Genomic DNA, 18,254 nt, shown 5'->3' on the forward strand with positions numbered 1-18,254 from the left:
GATACCTAATGAAGTGTTTATGGATGAGATGACATGGTATCTAGGCTGTTCTTGAAAATCTCCCAGTTGGGTGGGAATGGAGGTGTGCGAAGGGAGTAATGGATGTTTCAAGATTAATTTTATGTTGGTAACTATTGAAGCTAAATAATGGGTAAATGGTGATGATTGTGCAATTTTCATTACTTTTATATATTTTTGAAGCTTTTTTTTTTAATGGTAGCCATAACAAAAACAAAAGGTGTCAAATGCCCATATGGACTATTACTTGCACATGGGCTAGGACTCCCTTGGGACCTCAGTTACCATCTTATTTCCCAAATCGAGCATATCTGTAGGAAGGACTGGCTTTGTAGTTGGACAGACTGAAGCTGTGTCTCACTCTCTATCTGAATTATGTCCATCACAGCCTGTGTGAGGCTTGGATACCGTCTGTAAACAGGGACACAGAGTAGCTGTGGGGGAATGGAGATGTCTAGCTCTGTGCCTGGCTCAAAGAAAGTGCTCAGTAAATGCCGATGGCCAGAGATAATACCTGTTACCCTGTGCCATGGAAATTGCAGGGTCCAAAGCAGCGCAGGGCTCAGATTTGAAAGTCTGTGATTGGGGAGACCTGGAGCAGCCCCTATTAGAAAAGGCAATCCAGGAGGGATTGGGTGGCTCAGTAGGTTAGGCATCTGCCTTCAGCGCAGGTCATGATCTCAGGGTCCTGGGATTGAGCCCCACATCGGGCTCCCTGCTCAGTGGGGAGCCTGCTTCTCCCTCGCCCTCTGCTGCTCCCCTTGCTTATGCACTCTCTCTCTCTGTGTCAAATAAATAAAATCTTTAAAAAAAAAGGAAAGAAAAGGCAATCCAGGGGTCCCTGCTGTAGGTAGAGGAAGAGCCGAGTTTGCCTGTGCAGGAGAGGCATGCTTTGAGGGAACTCTGGCTGCTGGAGAACTTTATCGACATGTGAGTCCGGAGCCCTGATCCTCAAACTTGTCTGGGGGCAGAGCACCCACAATTTAGAATGCTCTTTGCAGAACTCCATGAAACGTTTTCAACATATGATTCTGTCACACAAACTAAAGATGGTTTTCTTCATGCAAAATATGAGCCTAAGGCATGTGTGGGTTTCAGCGTCTCAAGAAATAACAGTATAGAAAATATCGTCAAGGAATTTCTTCAGTGTTTTTCTGTTAGAAAATGTGATCATCAGGGGCACCTGGGTGGCTCAGTGCATTAAAGCCACTGCCTTTGGCTCAAGTCATGATCCCAGGGTTCTGGGATCAAGCCCCTCATCAGGCTCTCTGCTCGGCAGAAAGCCTGCTTCCTCCTCTTTCTGCCTGCCTCTCTGCCTACTTGTGATCTCTGCCTGTCAAATAAATAAATAAAATCTTTAAAAAAGAAAATGTGATCATCAGGGCACGTGGGTGGCTCAGTCAGTTAAGCATCTGCCTTCGGCTCAGGTCATGATCCTGGGGTCCTAGGACGGAGCCCCACATCAGGCTCCCTGCTCAGACGGGAATCTGCTTCTCCCTCTCCCTTGCCCCTCCCTCTGCTCATGTTCTCTCTTGCTCACTCTCTCTTTCTCTCTCGAATAAATAAATAAAATCTTTTCAAAAATGTGATCATAACAAGGACAAATGCAATTTGCTGCTGTTCTTTGCCTCTTGGTTGCAAGCAGAAGCAGGCTCCCCAGGGTTAAGAAAAAGTTGTGGCAGAAGATCCCAAAAGAAAAAAAAAAAAAAAAAGATCCTAAAAGTAAGAATGTTGTGTCAACAGAATTTCTTCCTTTGACTTGGAAAAAGATGCCCATTGTTAAAATAACCATTGGCTTTGATACAGGCAGGTTGAGTCTGAGGACCCAGGGGAGGGTTCCCCAGGACAGCCAAGAGGGTCCTTGGCTTCACACAGCATAGAAGTCAAATGCGAGAGAGGAAGTGGAAACAGAGTTTATGAAGTAGTCTAAATGACAGGTAGAAAAGAGCAGAGTGTGTGGGAGGCTTGGAAAGAAAAGAAGAAGGAGACTTGTCATTGTCTGGGGTTAGGGGTGTCTATTGGGTTTTCTAGGCCCCAATCAGAGATGAGTGTCGGGTGAACAACAGGTGTTATTCCATCCATTACCAAAGGTGGAGGTATTGATGCGGGTGTCAGCCTGGAGCGTGTTTGGGATCTGGTGCTGCTTTGACATTATTAGGTGTTTGGGGCCTGGGACACAATTCAGAGAATGATTACTTATCTTGATTCCCCCTTGAAGTGGGAACGTAGTTTCTTTAGCTTATTCTGAGATGGGGCCTAGTGGAAAAACAGCAGAGATGGAGCCTTTCTAAAACGGAGTCCCTTCAGGGCCTCCTGGGTAGCTCAGTCGGTTGGGTGTCCCATCAGGCTGTGAACTTGCGTCATGGGATTGAGCCCTGCATTGGACTTCTCAGCACGGAGTCCGCTTGACCCTCTCTCTCCACTCCTCTCCCCACTTGCACATGTGTTCAAACACACTCTCTCTCTCAAATAAATAAATAAATAAATAAAATCTTAAAAAAAAAAATAGGGGTGCCTGGGTGGCTCGATCAGTTTAGGATTTGACTTCAGCTCAGGTCATGATCTCAGGGTCCTGGGATGGAGCTCATGGTGGACTCTGCACTCAGCGGGGTGTCTGCTTCTCCCTCACCCTCTGCTCTTCCCCCACTCATGCTCTTTCTCTCTCTCAAATTAATAAAATATTTAAAATAAATAAATAAATAAATAAATAAATAAAATGGAGTCCCTTCAGCTTCCCTACCTCAGTTCAGGCCAAGTTCACTGCTATCTTTTTTTAATACCGATCTTTCTGTCTCTATCCTTCATCAGCAGAGAAGTATATGACAGACTCTCAGTTCACAGAAATACATTTTTATTGCTATTCTGTCTACCCTGAGTGCCCACAACCTGCTTCGTCATCAAGTAAATGTCTGCTCACGTTCAAAAGTTAGCTGGTGTATCACCCAATTCCTTTTCCCTGTTGTGTGCCCCACACTTATCTCAACACACTCCACGGAAAACCGTCTTCTATAAGAACACCAGCAGCACAGGGCATTTCCGGAGCCCTTCCTTTATTTATGGTGTACCAGACACTGAGCTAAGCGCTTGACCTGTGGCAACTCAGTTAACCTTCACCACAACCCTAGGTTCTACTATCACCAGGCTGAGATGGGTACACTGGCAGGGAGAGGTTAGGTAATTTGTCCAAAGTCACACAGCAAGCAGCAGAACCCCAGCTTGAATTCAGCTTGCCTTCAGTATTTGGTTTTCTTTCAGATTGTTGATTTTTTTTCCCTGTCCTCCTAATTTGAGTGTATGTTCCTTGAATTCAGTGACCACGTCTTATTCCTATCTGTGTCCCCAAGGACTGACATGACCCCTAGCACACTGCAGGGACTCCAGACTTACAGTCCGCTCTCTGCTTGCTCTTGAATGAATAAGTCTGTAAATATTTATCTCTCTTTACATACGAAAATAGGAGTAAAAATATCCTGCTGACTCTTCAGTATTTTTCCATATGTGCCTTTGTGATTTCCCCACAGGGAGGTGAAGAATATCGATCAAAGAGCATTAGAGCTAAAGAAGACAAACCATATGTTCATCCCACCTTCCACCTTGGTTGAGGACTCCTTTGACAAGAAATCTAGAGGAAGTCCGGAGAGGGAGACTGCATTTCTTTTAAGGTTTGTTCCAACAAAGACCATGGACAAATGGAAATATGAATACTGTCAGAATTTTTTTATTTTAAGGGGGCTCCACACTGGGTGTGGAGCACAACATGGGGCTTGAACTCATAACTCTGGGATGAAGGCCCAAGTTGAGATCAAGAATCACATGCTTAACTGACTGAGCCACCCAGGCGCCCGGTCCGAATACTTTATTTTTATTTATTTATTTTTTATTAACATATAATGTATTATTTGTTTCAGGGGCACAGGTCTGTGATTCATCAGTCTTACATAACACCCACCACTCACCGCAACACATAACCCACGCCACTGTCCATCATCTAGCCACCCTCTTTTTTTTTTTTTTTAATGATTTTATTTATTGGGGCACCTGGGTAGCTCAATCAGTTAAGTGTCTGCCTTCAGCTCAGGTCAGAACCCCAGGGTCCTGGGATCAAGTCCCGTATTGGGTTTCCCCTGCTCAGTGAGGAGACTGCTTTTCCGTCTCCCTTTGCTCCTCCCTGTTGATCATGCTCTCTCTGTGTCAAATACGTAAATAAAATCTTAAAAAAAAAAACACTTAACATTCCTTTAAAAAACGTTTTAAGTGATTTTTTAATAAGTAATATTACTTTATAATATTACTGAGGGGTAATTTACCATAAATTTTGCTCATTTGAAGTACCCAATTCAATTAATTTTGGCAAATTTACAGAGTTTGGCAACAATTGCTGCCATCCAGTTTAAGAACTTTTTCATCACCCCAGAAAGATCCCTCATGCTCAGTTGTAGTCAATTGCTGTTACCTTCTCCCTTTCTAATAACCTCCCTGGAAGTACAATTTAACATTGCCACTATTTCAAGGGTTAGATATTAGTCACATGGTGATGTTAGTTTCAGTGGAGGCTGGGAAATGTAATTTATTTATTATTATTTTTTTAAAAGATTTTATTTATTTATTTGACACAGATCACAACTAGGCAGGGAGGTAGGCAGAGAGAGAGGGAAGCAGGCTCCCTGTTGAGCAGAGAACCCAATGCGGGGCTCAATCCCAGGACCCCGAGATCATGACCTGAGCCAAAGGCAGAGGCTCAATCCGCTGAGCCACCCAGATGCCCCTGGGAAATGTAATTTTAAAAATATCTGGCACATTGCTGTCTTAAGCAAAAGCTGGCTCATTCTTCCCATTAAAGAAAAAGGGAGAGCAGACGATGGGTTGGTAACTAGCCATCTCAATACAGATAGATGGTGTTATACTCTCCATTTTAGAGAATAAACCAAAGCTTAATGAGTTGAGAAAGTTATCCAAGGAAACCTTCCAATCTTAAGTCTTCCAATTTTTTTTTCAATTTTTATTTATTTTTTATTTTTTTATAAACATATAATGTATTTTTATCCCCTTAAGTCTTCCAATTTTAATTTTCCTTTGATTGAGAAGACCACAATTTTTTGATAATAGTCGTTTGGCTTGAGACCCACCTGTTTGAGCCATGGAATCCTACAGGATCAGTGGTGACTCAGCGGATCTATCAGAAACAAGCTTTCTGATATCCACCTTAGATTCTCAGAAATCTAAGCCAATGCAGTTTAATTTACCAATATTATTGTCATTCCCTCAGACATGACTGTCTTTCAGATAGTTCTTAATCTAACGAACTCCTCCCAGACCTTTAAAACCCAGCTCAGGCATCGCCTCCAGGAAGTCTCCCCTGACTTGCCTACTCAGGGTACCCGTTATGTGCCCCGTGCTTTCCTGATCGTGCTCCATAGATCTTAGCCTACTCAATCATAGACTTCCTTGTCCATCTTCCTAGACTGAATATTTGGCCTCAAAGAATCTTGCCCTGGGTAATCTTGTTTTCCTAGGACCAAGTCCAGAGCCTTTTAGGCACCCAACAGTGCCTAAAAGACAGATGATGGGATCGTGCAGTGCATTCGGCATTCTGGTCTGGTTATTTGCTGTCGCCGTTATTGGTCCCTTTGTAAACGTCTCCTGTCAATATCTATCAAGATTCCAGTGACACCTTTGAAGAAATCACACTGAATTTTTGAGCCAATTTTTGTTAACTGTGTGTTGTTTTTTTTTAATTTCCCCCACAGGAAGGAAAAGGAGGAGAGGAAAAGAGAAGTAAGAGAGAAGCTGGACTGCTCTCCCTTGTCATTATCAGACCTTGACTGATTCTCTCCCCTGGGACTGGGAAGCTCCCTCAGGAGCCCTGATAATTCTACCAGGTAGGATAAAACAGCAGGAGAAAAAGGAAACTGTGGCCAAAGACTGAGAAACAGAAAGAGCTATTCCCAGGACAGGGAAATATTCCATCATAGTTGTTCCGAGGCTGAGTGAAAAGCGGGAGTGCGGAGTTTTTGCTTGGGTCACTGCATTTATTCATGCCCTTACTCTTTTACCCACTAATTTATTTTAAATATTACAACTAACAGCATTAAACTATAATATAATAATGGCTTTAGTTGTTAACTAAACAAGTAAGCTCAACGCATGACAGACATCACCTCATTTTGACCTTCATAACTGCCGTATGAGGCAGACATGACCCACTGCATTTTACACAGCAGCAAGCCCAGGTTAGAAAAGGTTTCAGGGAGACGCCTAGGTGGCTCAGTCAGTTAGGCGTCTGCCTTTGGCTTGGGCCACGATCCCAGAGTCCTGGGATCAAGTCCCTCTTCAGGACTCCCTGCTCGGCAGGGAGTCTGCTTCTCCTTCTGCCTGCTGCTCCCCCTGTTTGTACTCTCTCTCTCTCTGACAAATAAAATGAATTTAAAAAAAAAGAAAGAAAAGGTTTCAGGGACGCCTGGGTGGCTCAGTCAGTTAAGCGTCCAACTCTTGATTTCAGCTCAGGTCATGATCTTAGGGTTGTAAGACGAAGCCCTGTGTCAGGCTGTGTGCTCAGTGTGGAATCTGCTTGAGATTCTCTCCCTCTCCCTCTGCCCCTCCCCCTGCTCTCTCTAAATAAAATAAAATAAGAAGAAAATAAGAGGTTTCAGAAGTTCCCTGAAATAGACACTGGGTAAAAAACAGTTGTTGGGGCGACTGGTTGGTTCAGTGGGTTAAGCCTCTGCCTTCAGCTCGGGTCATGATCCCAGGGTCCTGGGATTGAGCCCCGCGAAAGGCTCTCTGCTCAGCAGGGAGCCTGTTTCCCCCTCTCTCTCTCTGCCTGCCTCTCTGCCTGCTTGTGATCTCTGTCTGTCAAATAAATAAATAAAATCTTAAAAAAAAAAAAAAACAGTTGTTAACATACAGTCCCTATTTTCGAGAAGCTCACACTCTGGTAAAGAGAAGGCAAATGGATCAACCAATGAACACCCTAATTTCCAGAGGTGCTTTTAGACAGAAGGGACCCCAGGAGCCACGCAGAAACACTTCTTTTTTAAGATTTTTTTTTTTTAATTGAGTAATCTCTGCAACCCAACATAGGGCTCAAACTCACAACCCTGACATCCAGTGTCGCACTTCTGACTGAGCCAGATGGGCGCCCCCAGAAACACTTTACAGAAGTGGTGTTCCTTGAACTGAGTCTGGAAAAGATAAGAAGGGGTTTGGCAGGGGTGCCTGGTTGGCTCAGTGGGTTAAGCCTCTGCCTTCGGCTCAGGTCATGATCCCAGCATCCTGGGATCGGGCCCCACATTGGGCTCTCTGCTCCGCGGGGAGCCTGCTTCTCCCTCTCTGGCTCCCCCTGCTTGTGTTCTCTCTGTGTCTCTCTTTCTCTACCAAATAAATAAATAAATAAATCTTAAAAAAAAAAAAAGAAGAAGAAGGGGTTTGCCAGGCCGAAGGAGGAGGATGAGGCAAGAGGCTGGCATGAGCCTGTGGTGGACAGATCGGCAAAGGCAAAGGCTCAGAGGCAGGAATTAACATGGCGGGGGATCAAGAAAGGGTGTGAAGGGGGTTCCAGGAGAGGTGAACACAGAGATCTCCGAACAAGTCAGGAAGAGGTATCCATGAAACACTTTATTTTCTAAGTCTTGGGGAGTTGTGGATTTTAAAAATATTTGGGTTTTAAAAGTCCTGATGGCAGATGAACCAGTAGGCTCTACAAGTAGAGTAGACTTTACTGTAAAAAGATCTGGGTTTTGAGTCTTTGCTCTGCTCCTTCTGCGACCTCAGGTCAAGTACCTTTGTTCTCTAGGCCTGTTTCGTTGGCCCTAAAAGATGTGGATGGTGGTTACATGTGGAGAACCTGCCGTAGAACCTGACAGTTACTAATAGTTGTATCATTGTTTCATAAAGCTTCCTATCTTCCCTCATCCATGACATCTTTGAACATGCCTGTTTGAGACCACTGGTCTACCCCAGCCCAGAAGGACTCCCAGGCTTTTTGGGCCCTGGACCAACTGAGTTCTTACCTCTTAGGGCAGTCCTTACCCTAATTAACCACCCCTGGGCACTGAAATGGTGAAGCTCCTGAAAACACAAATTCTTACTTGCAAGGGAGAGCCTCCAAGCTCCAAGCTTCTCACATTTTTAAAAAAAGATTTTATTTATTTATTTGAGAGCGAGAATGAGAGAGGGTGAGAGAGAGAGCATGAGAAGAAGGAGGGCCAGAGGGAGAAGCAGACTCCCCACCAAGCAGGAAGCCTGATTCGGGACTCAATCCTGGGACTCTAGGATCATGACCTGAGCTGAAGGCAGTCACCCAACCAACCTAGCCACTAGGGTGCCCCTATTCTCACATTAAAAAAAAAAAAAAAAAGATTTTATTTATTTATTTGAGAGAGAGCGAGCAAGGGAGCACAAACAGGGGGAGGGGCAGAGGGAGAAATAGACTTCTTGCTGAGCAGGGAGCCTGATGTGGGGCTTGATTCCAGGACTCCAGGATCATGACCTGAGCGAAAGGCAGATGCTTAACTGACTGAGCCACCCAGGCGTCCCTATGATTTCACATTAAGAGAGGGCACACACAGGATCCAAAAATGTCTCCCCAGACACTTGTTTCAGAAATCACTAAGGTGGCCACCCCAGAATTTTCAGAGCCTGAGGAAGAGCAGACCTGTTCCTCCAATTACAAATACCAAGGAAAATTGAGGGAAGTTGTCTTGGTCCTGTGCTAGGCATGTTCCATTGTCCCATTCAAGTCTAGGTAAATTTTATTTTTCCTATTTTTCAAAGGAGCCAGCTGAGGCTTGCTTGAGTCAAGGCCCAGGTTCCTTATGGGTCATCTGTACTTTGGACCATTCTGGACTGGGAGGTTTGGGGCAGACCCAATTTGGAGAAAGCATCTAGCCATTGTTTTATAGGATTACTGCTCTAGGGTGGAGGAAGAGGTAGGCAGGCCATTTTCCTGAGCTCAGAGCCTTGATTCTCCCATGTGTTGGGGGCAGGACAGCCAAAAGTCATAGTACTCTTTGCAGAAACCCATCAAAATATCACTGCTTTAAATTCTGCCACCCAAATAAAGGATTATTGAGTAGCATAAAATATAGATCTTCAGTATATCTGTAAACTTTGCTATCTTAAAGTAACATATAATATGTTAAGAAATCATAACTTTTTACAGGTTAATTTTCTTCTTTTTTTTAGGTTAATTTTTTTTCTTAATTTTAACTTTTACTTATTCATTCGTTTTATCACTTTGAGCAAGGGCACCCCACAGAGTTATGCCAGCTAGATATTACTCTGTTCTTTTTTTTTTTTTAAAGATTTTATTTATTTATTTGACAGAGAGAGATCACAAGTAGACAGAGAGGCAGGCAGAGAGAGAGAGAGGGAAACAGGCTTGCTGCTGAGCAGAGAGCCCGATACGGGACTCGATCCCAGGACCTTGAGATCATGACCTGAGCTGAAGGCAGCGGCTTAATCCACTGAGCCACCCAGGCACCCCGATATTACTCTGTTCTAAGCATGGTGTGTGTATGCTTTAATCCCCACAACACTCCTATAAATTCTGGGGTGGTGTTGTCCTCATTTTACAACTGAGGCCAGAGAGGTTTAGTGATTACTGCCCAAGCTCTCGCCTTTGGTAGACGGAAGAGCCAGGATTTGAAACCCGCAGCCAGACTCTAGGGCCTGCCCTACAGCCTATTTCTAAGAGAAGTGTTAAGAAGTAAACTTAATATGAAGACAAGTTTTATCAGTTTATTTTTTTTCCTTTGATTAGAGAAACATCCACTGATACTGGCATATAGCCGTGTGGTTTTCAGCCCCACTGGTTTGGGCTGTGGAATCTCTCAGGTTAAGAGGGGCTTGTACATACTATTGTTTCTGACCTTCTAATATTTCAGAATGGAAGAAGAATGCCACTAATTCATTTCACTTTAATAAGTGTTCATTGCTCTGTCCTCTTCCTTAAATATCCCTTAGCCACTTTTTCATCTGGCCAACTCCTACCTGACCCTGAAAACCCAGCATGGGCATCACCACCTCCAGGAAGTCTCCCCAAACTGCCCTAGTGACTTCCTACTTTGTGTTCTGTGCTTTTCTAAGTTTGCTCACCTGAATATGACCTACTTTAGTGATGGACTTGTCTATCTTGCTCTCTGTACTAGAAGTGTCCCAAGTTCACGGGCCTTGTCTAATTCAGCATTGAATCTTTTGTACCTGTTCCTATGGCTTGCTCATAGTAAGGATTCAGTGAATTTTTGGTAAAGGCATTAATGATTAGCTAATGCATTCTGCTTCGTTCATTGCTTATACAAAAAATTGATCACATTTTAGAACTTTGCCTCTCTATACCCATGAAGTTGGAATAAATCCTCTTAAAAGATCACACTGGGGGCGCCTGTGTGGCTCATGGGGTTAAAGCCTCTGCCTTCAGCTCGGGTCGTTATCCCAGGGTCCTGGGTTCGAGCCCCCACATCAGGCTCTCTGCTCAGCAGGGAGCCTGCTTCCTCCTATCTCTCTCTGCCTGCCTCTCTGCCTACTTGTGATCTCTGTCTGTCAAATAAATTAAAAAAAAATCTTTAGGAGTGCCTGGGTGGCTCAGTGGGTTGAGGCCTCTGCCTTAAGCTCAGGTCATGATCCCAGGATCCTGGGATCGAGCCCCGCATCGGGCTCTCTGTTCTGTGGGGAGCCTGCTTCCTCCTCTCTCTCTGCCTGCCTCTCTGCCTAGTTGTGATTTCTCTCTATCAAATAAAAAAAATAATAATAAATAAAAATTAAAAATCTTTTAAAAAAAAGATCACACTGATTTAAATTTCTTTGGCTTATATTTGAATTAAAATAATTCAAATTCATCCTTTTTTTTTTTTTAAAGATTTTACTCATTTATTTGACAGAGATCACAAGTAGGCAGAGAGGCAGGCAGAGAGAGAGAGAAGAGAAAGCAGGCTCCCCGCTGAGCAGAGAGCTCCATCCCAGGACCCTGAGATCATGACCCAAGCCGAAGGCAGTGACTCAACCCACTGAGCCACCCAGGTGCCCCCATATTCATCCTTTAAAAATTAAATAGAGGGGCACCTGGGTGGCTCAGTGGGTTAAGCTGCTGCCTTCAGCTCAGGTCATGATCTCAGGGTCCTGGGATCGAGTCCCGCATCGGGCTCTCTGCTCAGCGAGGAGCCTGCTTCCCTCTCTCTCTCTGCCTGCCTCTCTGCCTACTTGTGATCTCTCTCTGTCAAATAAATAAAATCTTTAAAAAAAAAAATTAAATAGAGAGGCAGCTTTGGGGTCAGATCACCTGGGTGCCAATCCCAGTTCCTTGACCTGTGACTGACTAGCTCTGTGACCTTGAGCCTTACTTAACTTCTCTGTGTCTCAAGTTTCTTCATTTGTAAAATGGGGATGATATTGGTATATACAGCATAAGAATTTAATTGGTTAACATTTGTAAAGCATTGCGAACAGTGCCTGATGGAAAGTAATATATAAGGTGCTCATTAAACTAACTGACTGATGGGCACCTGGGTGGCTCAGTTGGTTGGCCATCTGTCTCTTGATTTCAGCTCAGGTCATGATCTCAGGGTCCCGGGATGGAGCCCCTCATTGGGCTCTCTGCTCAGCAGGGAGCCTGCTTCTTCCTCTCTCTCTGCCTATTTGTGATCGCTCTCTCTCTCTGTCAAAAATAAGTATAAAGTCTTTAAAAAATAAATAAAAATTAAAATTAAAAAATTAACTGATTAACTATGAAAAGCATAATGTAGGTGCTTATTAAATTAGTTAGTTAATAGTTCGACAAAGCTTGTTACAAAAGATTGCACTCCCCTGGACCTGCTTTCCATTCCCTGGCGACACATTTTCCACTTTCTTCACTGATTGTTTTGGTGTTTGTTTTCCTGTTCCTGTTGAAATACCATGGTGCTCTGGCTCCTTGATTTTTCACTGTTGGGCAGTGTGGATTGAGTTCTCAACAGGGAAGGGAACGACTGGGTTCTCTCTCGTATGCACGTACCTCCTGTCTCATCCTCTCAGTTGGTTTCTGTGGTGGTTTGGTGAGGATCACTAATCAGCGTTGTTATACCATCAACACAATTGACATGAGCATGGAGAGTAATGTGGTGATTTTTGTTTTCCTAAAGAACCTTCTGTTATCCCTGGAACTAAGTCTCTCTCTCTCTCTTTTTAATCTGCCTGTTTTCTTGACTTTTTCTTTTGTCATGTACGTATCACAATTTATCTCCAAATTTCCCTTGGTTATACAAATTTGCTCCACACTACATTCGGACACATTACGTAGTCTGTCCACTTCACCTTCATTTCTCAGTCTTCTGACTAGTTTCACTCTGGGTGATTGATTTTAGGCTGTTTATGTAACCCTGCGGACTCACTTCCATTCTCTTCATCACACAGGCCTTTAAACTTTTTCTCTTTATGTTTTTATGATTCATCTACAGGGAGGACACCAAGAAGTGAAAACCAATGCAGAAAAATGAATCCAGCTTCCTTAACCCCTCACCTTCTAGCTCTCCTGGATGAACCCTTGTCCAAGAATGGGGACAACTATTGGCTGAAGCCTGCCCATGTTGTTGGGTCTCATCGAAAGCAAAAACAACAAAACAAACAAAACAATAATACCACAACACATGTAGTTGTTTCCAGTCCATGGGACAAAGAGTATTAAAGTTCACTTCTACCCTTGGACAAAGTCAGGATTTAAATTGAAGTTAAGTCACCTCATTCCTTCATGCATTCACTTACTAATTCTTTCACTCACTTATTCGTGGTAATACTATGGAAGATTTAATATTATTATATAACACAGTAATAGTAATCATAGGAGACAGTTACTGAGTACTTATGATATGCTGAGTACTCTGGTAAGTCTGGCTTATACATGATCTGGGCTAACCCTCCTAGTGGCTCCCCACAAAGTGAGAATTGTCACCTTCGTCTCTCCTGGGAGGACACCGGGATTTGGAGGGGTTGTGCAAACCCTCTAGATGTCTATTTTCTACCATGCCTGCAGCAGTCCCAGAGGGTACAGAGGTGAATAAAGACACAGTACTTGACCTTAAGGTGCACACGGCCTGGAAGAGAGGGGGAAGGATGTAGAAGCCAATAAATACATTAAGCTTTGCTAGAAATCTGTGTGGAATCCAGGAAAATCCAAATGGAAAGTGACTTCCCCGAGACTCAGAGGTGCAGGGGTGAGTATGTGGAAGGAGCTGGGCTGACGGGTGTGGCTTTCATCACTTGGACCTTAGGACTCTAGGAGGTAACCTGGTCTGTGTTATAGTAGTCTGCCTGGCAATGCCAAGTTGGAAGAAAAGAAGCAGATGGCTATTTGCCTGAACCAAGACAAAAATAAGTACATTCTTGGGATCTCCAGTGTCTCCCACAAATAACGTATATTCACTTGAATAGTCCCGGTAAAGGGATGGGGAAAGGGCGATAAAGGAGTTCACGCTTTGGCCCCAGAAAATTCAGGGCTTAGAGTCCCTACCCTGCCTCAAATAGATGTATGACATTAGGCCTAGTAGCTGTGTAACTTGACCTTTTCTGAACTTGTTTACTTGAATGCAGAAAGGGAATGTCTGCCTAGCAATAGTGTTGTGATCATTAAATGAGATAATTTATGCAAAGTTCTCAGCACCGGGGTATTTCACTTGGCCGTTGCTACCCGCTATTGTTGTTGTCATTGCTGTTAATATACACTTCTCCTGAAACCAGGACATATGGAGCCCTTGCCATGTGTAAGTCTCCACATAAGATAACCAGAGGTTTCTCACGCCTTCCCTTCCCACTCAAATTGCCGTTAGCACTTTGTTTACAGTTTCTCTAGGGAGCCATACTCTCTCCTATTGCTGGGCCTTTCCTCTGCTTCTGTACCTGAAAATCCCTTATCCCTCTTCACTATGAAGTCCCAATATCACTCATTCCCGCTCCACCTTCAGGACCCCACACTCCTTCAGGAAGCCTTCCCTGATACACCACCAACAAAGTTGGCACAGGGACCCCCTCCTGTGCGCTCCCACAGCCTTTCATGCCCCTCCATCATCGTAGCAGTTACCATAATGGATGTAATCTCCTGTCAACCTATCTGTTTCTACTAGCCCCCACCCAGAAGGTGTCCTGGTTTTCTGGACCCAGATTGTCTTTCGGGACAGTCCTTTGCACAGCTTGGGGCCAAGAGCTCTGCACAGACCCCTTCCAGAAATTACTGAGGACTCCTAACCATAGGCCTCTCAGGAAATTCCAGATGAAAAGACCTGTCTCTGTTCTTTGTAAATATTAGAAGGGAAAATTATAGTGAAGGATACTTTGCCCTTTATAAGGGGAAGGGGGTAGACAGAGTGTTGCAGGGAACTAACATTTAAGAAGCATTTACTGTAATGGATAAAACAAACGAGTAATTGTGTAATACTCCCATTCTGTCATTCCCAGTGTTGCTGAGACCAGCATCCTCAGCACATTAGAGTAGAAGAGATGAAGGTAAAATTCTACTGTCCTGATTTTGAACTGATGATGAACTAAGGATGTATTTTTTTTTAATATTTATTTATTTATTTGACAGAGAGAGAGATCACAAGTAGGCAGAGAGGCAGGCAGAGAGAGAGGGGGAAGCAGGCTCCCTGCTGAGCAGAGAGCCCGACGCGGGGCTGGATCCCAGGACCCTGAGATCATGACCTGAGCTGAAGGCAGAGGCTTAAACCACTGAGCCACCCAGGCGCCCCCTAAGGATGTATTTTATGTTTAAAAACAGTTGCCTGAGTAACCGAGAGGAGGGATGTCTAGAGAGGGGAGGGGAGGAGAGAATGGAAGGGTTTATAAAGAAGCCTGAAGAAGGTTTTGGGGTGATGGATATGTTCACTCTCCTTGTTGTGGTGAAAGGTTCTCAGGAATAGACAATTTTAAATATATCCTCTCTCGTATGTCACTTATACCTCAATCTATTTAAAACAGAACAAAATACCTATTTCCTAACACTATCCATTGAACTGACCTAGAAATAAAGACCATAGTAGCAATGCCCCAGACCGTGGACTTGAAACACGATTTGCACTAAAAGGATTCAGGGATCCTTGAAGAAATGTCTGGTTCCTGGCCTAGGGCAGGGAAATCATGAGATGAACACGCAACCTCTTGCTATACTAGACAACAGAAAAGCTACTAAAGATAAGAGTCCTGTCCGAGAAAGTCATGAGCCAACTTGGGATCTCATTGGCTAAAGATGGGATAATTTAGGGGTGCCTGCCGGCTCAGTCGGTAGAGTATGCGACTCTTGATCTCAGGGTCATGAGTTCAAGCCCCACATTGGGTGTGGTGCTTACTGAAAAAAAAAAAAAAAAAAGAGGTTTAAACAATTTAAGCATTGTAATAATAATTGCCAGGAATTGAAGTACATCAAAAACATTTTCAGGGGCACCTGGGTGGCTCAGTGGGTTAAGATCTGCCTTTGGCTCAGGTCATGATCTCAGAGTCCTGGGATCAAGCCCCGCATTGGGCTCTCTGCTCAGCAGGGAGCCTGCTCCCCCCCCCACCTCTGCCTGCCTCTCTGCCTACTTGTGATCGATCTCTGTCAAATAAATGAAATCTTTAATTTTAAAAAAATCCCAAAAAACATTTTCACTTAGATATTCATACTATTGCTTTAAAAGATTGATTGGTTGCCATTGAAGATACTAGGGAACCAATTCATTATTCTGAAATCTGGCAAAAGTCAGCTTTTATCATGCCATTTCCATACAAACCTTACTATCAGGTAACCAAATAGTAGATGAGGGGAAGTTCCTCTTTTAGAAGTATTCCACTTAATAAATTAAAAAGGAACAGAATTAAAATATTACTATTTTGTGACCCCCAATGACTTAATCAATCTAGCTTGATCATCAACAGCTGCTAACATCCCCAAAAGATAAAAAGCCACTAAATGCCTCCTAATAGTAGACCATCTATAAGATAATTGTTACCGAATAACCAAACTTGGATCTGATCTAGAGTCTACATCCAACTACTGTAACAGGAAATACAGGGGACAGAGGAGCATATCACCCCAGGATGCAATCAGCAAAATCCAGGCTCTGGAAAAATCCATTTTAAAAACATGATTCCATTTTGGGGGTGCCTGGGTGTATCAGTCAGTTAAGCGTCTACCTTTGGGTCAGGTCGTGATCCCAGAGTCCTGGGATTGAGCCCTGAGTTGAGTCAGACTCCCTACTTAGCAAGGAGCCTGCTTCTCCCTCCCTCTCTGTCTCTCCCCCTGCTTGTTCTCTCTCTCTCTCTCTCTCAAATAAAATCTTTTTAAAAATGACTCCTTTTTTTTTTTAAACAAGTCACAAGGAAGAAAGAAGGAAATCTATAGATTTTTCAAAAGAGGGTCAAAGGCATCAGTCTGTTGCTACATGTAGACATTTTTTGATCCCAGTTGAAACAAACCTTAAAAAAATAGATGGCATTGACGAAACAATTGAATATTTGAATGCTGCCTGTATATTTGATATTAAAAGTTATTAATTTTTAAAAAGATTTTATTTATTTGACAGAGATCGCAAGTAGGCAGAGAGGCAGGCAGAGGGAGAGAGGACGAAGCAGGCTCCCTGCTGAGCAGAGAGCCCGACATGGGGTTCCATCCCAGGACGCTGGAACCATGACCCGAGCCGAAGGCAGAGGCCGCAACCCACTGAGCCATCCAGGCGCCCCGTAAAGGTTAATTTTTAAGTGTACTATTGGCATTATTGTTATGTTTTTAAGAAGAGTCCTTATCTTTTAGAGAGACACACTGAAATTTTCACAGAAGAAATTATGTGATGTATGGAATTTGCTTCAAAATAATAGGGGGAGTAAGTGGGTGGAGATATAAGTGAAATAAGGTTGGCCATGTGTTGAAAATTGTCGAAGCTGGGTGCTGAAAATATTACATTATTTCACCTTTGTATATATTAGAAATTATGCAGAATAAAACAATTCAAGGTTTTTACTCTGAACTAAATGCTTTTTTAAAAAGATTCTATTTATTTGAGAGAGAGTCAGAGAGATAGAGAGCAAATGAGAGAGAGAGTGTGTGAGAGGAGAGAGGTCAGTGGGAGAAGCAGGGAGCCCAATGCGGGACTCGATTCTGGGATTCCCGGATCGTGACCTGAGCCGAAGGCAGACACTTCCCCAACTGAGGCACCCAGGCACCCTGAACTAAACACTTTTTTAAAAAAGACTTTATTTTTAAGTAATCTCTATGTCCAACGTGGGACTCGAACTCACAAGCCCAAGATCAAGAGTCACTCACTCCACCAACTGAGCCAGCAAGGCACCCCTGAACTAAACACTTTTAAGCATATTTCCACATTATTTTATTGTCTTCTCACTATATTATTCTCACTATATATATTATTCTCACTATATTATTGTATTCTCACTATATTATTGTCTTCTCACTCTGTGAGTGAGGTGCAGTTTTCCCCATTTTCAAGAGGCCTTTTTTAAAAAAATAGATTTATTTGACAGAGATCACAAGTAGGCAGAGAGGCAGGCAGAGAGAGAGAGGGGGAAGCAGGCTCCCTGCTGAGCAGAGAGCCTGATTCGGGCCTCTATCCCAGGACTGGCTGATCTGTACTATGTAAGCCTGGCTTGGTGGCCACTCCTATGTGTGCTGAAACCGTACTTCTATAAACAGAAAATAAAACACCTATGAATACACAGGGTCTGCCATATACTGATTTAGTATGTTGGTTAAGAGCATCAATGCTGGAGCCAGACCATGAGCCTCAAGCAAGTTGTTTTACCTTCTGGTCCCTCGGTTCCCCCGTCTGTAAATAGGGGTAATGATAGTTCCTATCTCCTGGTGTCTTTGTGATGAGGGGTTGCACTAATCTGTGGAAAGGAGAACGTGCTCTAAGTGTTGGCTGTCATCAGATGTTACCTTTAGCTTCCGTCCTGCACTTTTTTTTTTTTAAGATTTTATTTATTTATTTGACAGACAGAGATCACAGTTAGGCAGAGAGGCAGGCAGAGAGAGAGGAAGGGAAGCAGACTCCCTGCTGAGCAGAGAGCCCGACTCTACTCGGGGCTCCATCCCAGGACCCTGGGATCATGATCTGAGCCGAAGGCAGAGGCTTTAACCCACTGAGCCACCCAGGCACCCCCTGACCTGCACTTTTGAGAGCTACTTTTCTCCCTAGCACTTTTCCACCCCAGCAGAACCACTTGCATTTCCCTAAGTAAGCCTCTGTGTTGCCTCTGCCTTTCCCACCCTGCCCAGCTGGCAAATC

At 43.7% G+C, this 18,254-nt stretch overlaps 1 protein-coding gene across 1 annotated transcript in view; it reads left to right on the forward strand.

Moving 5' to 3' along the window:
- FAM227A (family with sequence similarity 227 member A) overlaps nucleotides 1-12,496 on the forward strand; it is an 81,212-nt gene extending 68,716 nt beyond the window's left edge. Inside the window, exons 15-17 of the mRNA XM_046013197.1 lie at nucleotides 3,540-3,680; nucleotides 5,766-5,897; nucleotides 12,447-12,496. Of these exons, the coding sequence (XP_045869153.1) occupies nucleotides 3,540-3,680; nucleotides 5,766-5,844 (220 nt within the window). The 3' untranslated portion in view covers nucleotides 5,845-5,897; nucleotides 12,447-12,496. The remainder of the gene's footprint in view (nucleotides 1-3,539; nucleotides 3,681-5,765; nucleotides 5,898-12,446) is intronic.
- The last annotated feature ends 5,758 nt before the right edge of the window (nucleotides 12,497-18,254 follow it).

Source organism: Meles meles, chromosome 7 (genome assembly GCF_922984935.1).
Source record: "Meles meles chromosome 7, mMelMel3.1 paternal haplotype, whole genome shotgun sequence".
Lineage (NCBI taxonomy): Eukaryota > Metazoa > Chordata > Mammalia > Carnivora > Mustelidae > Meles > Meles meles.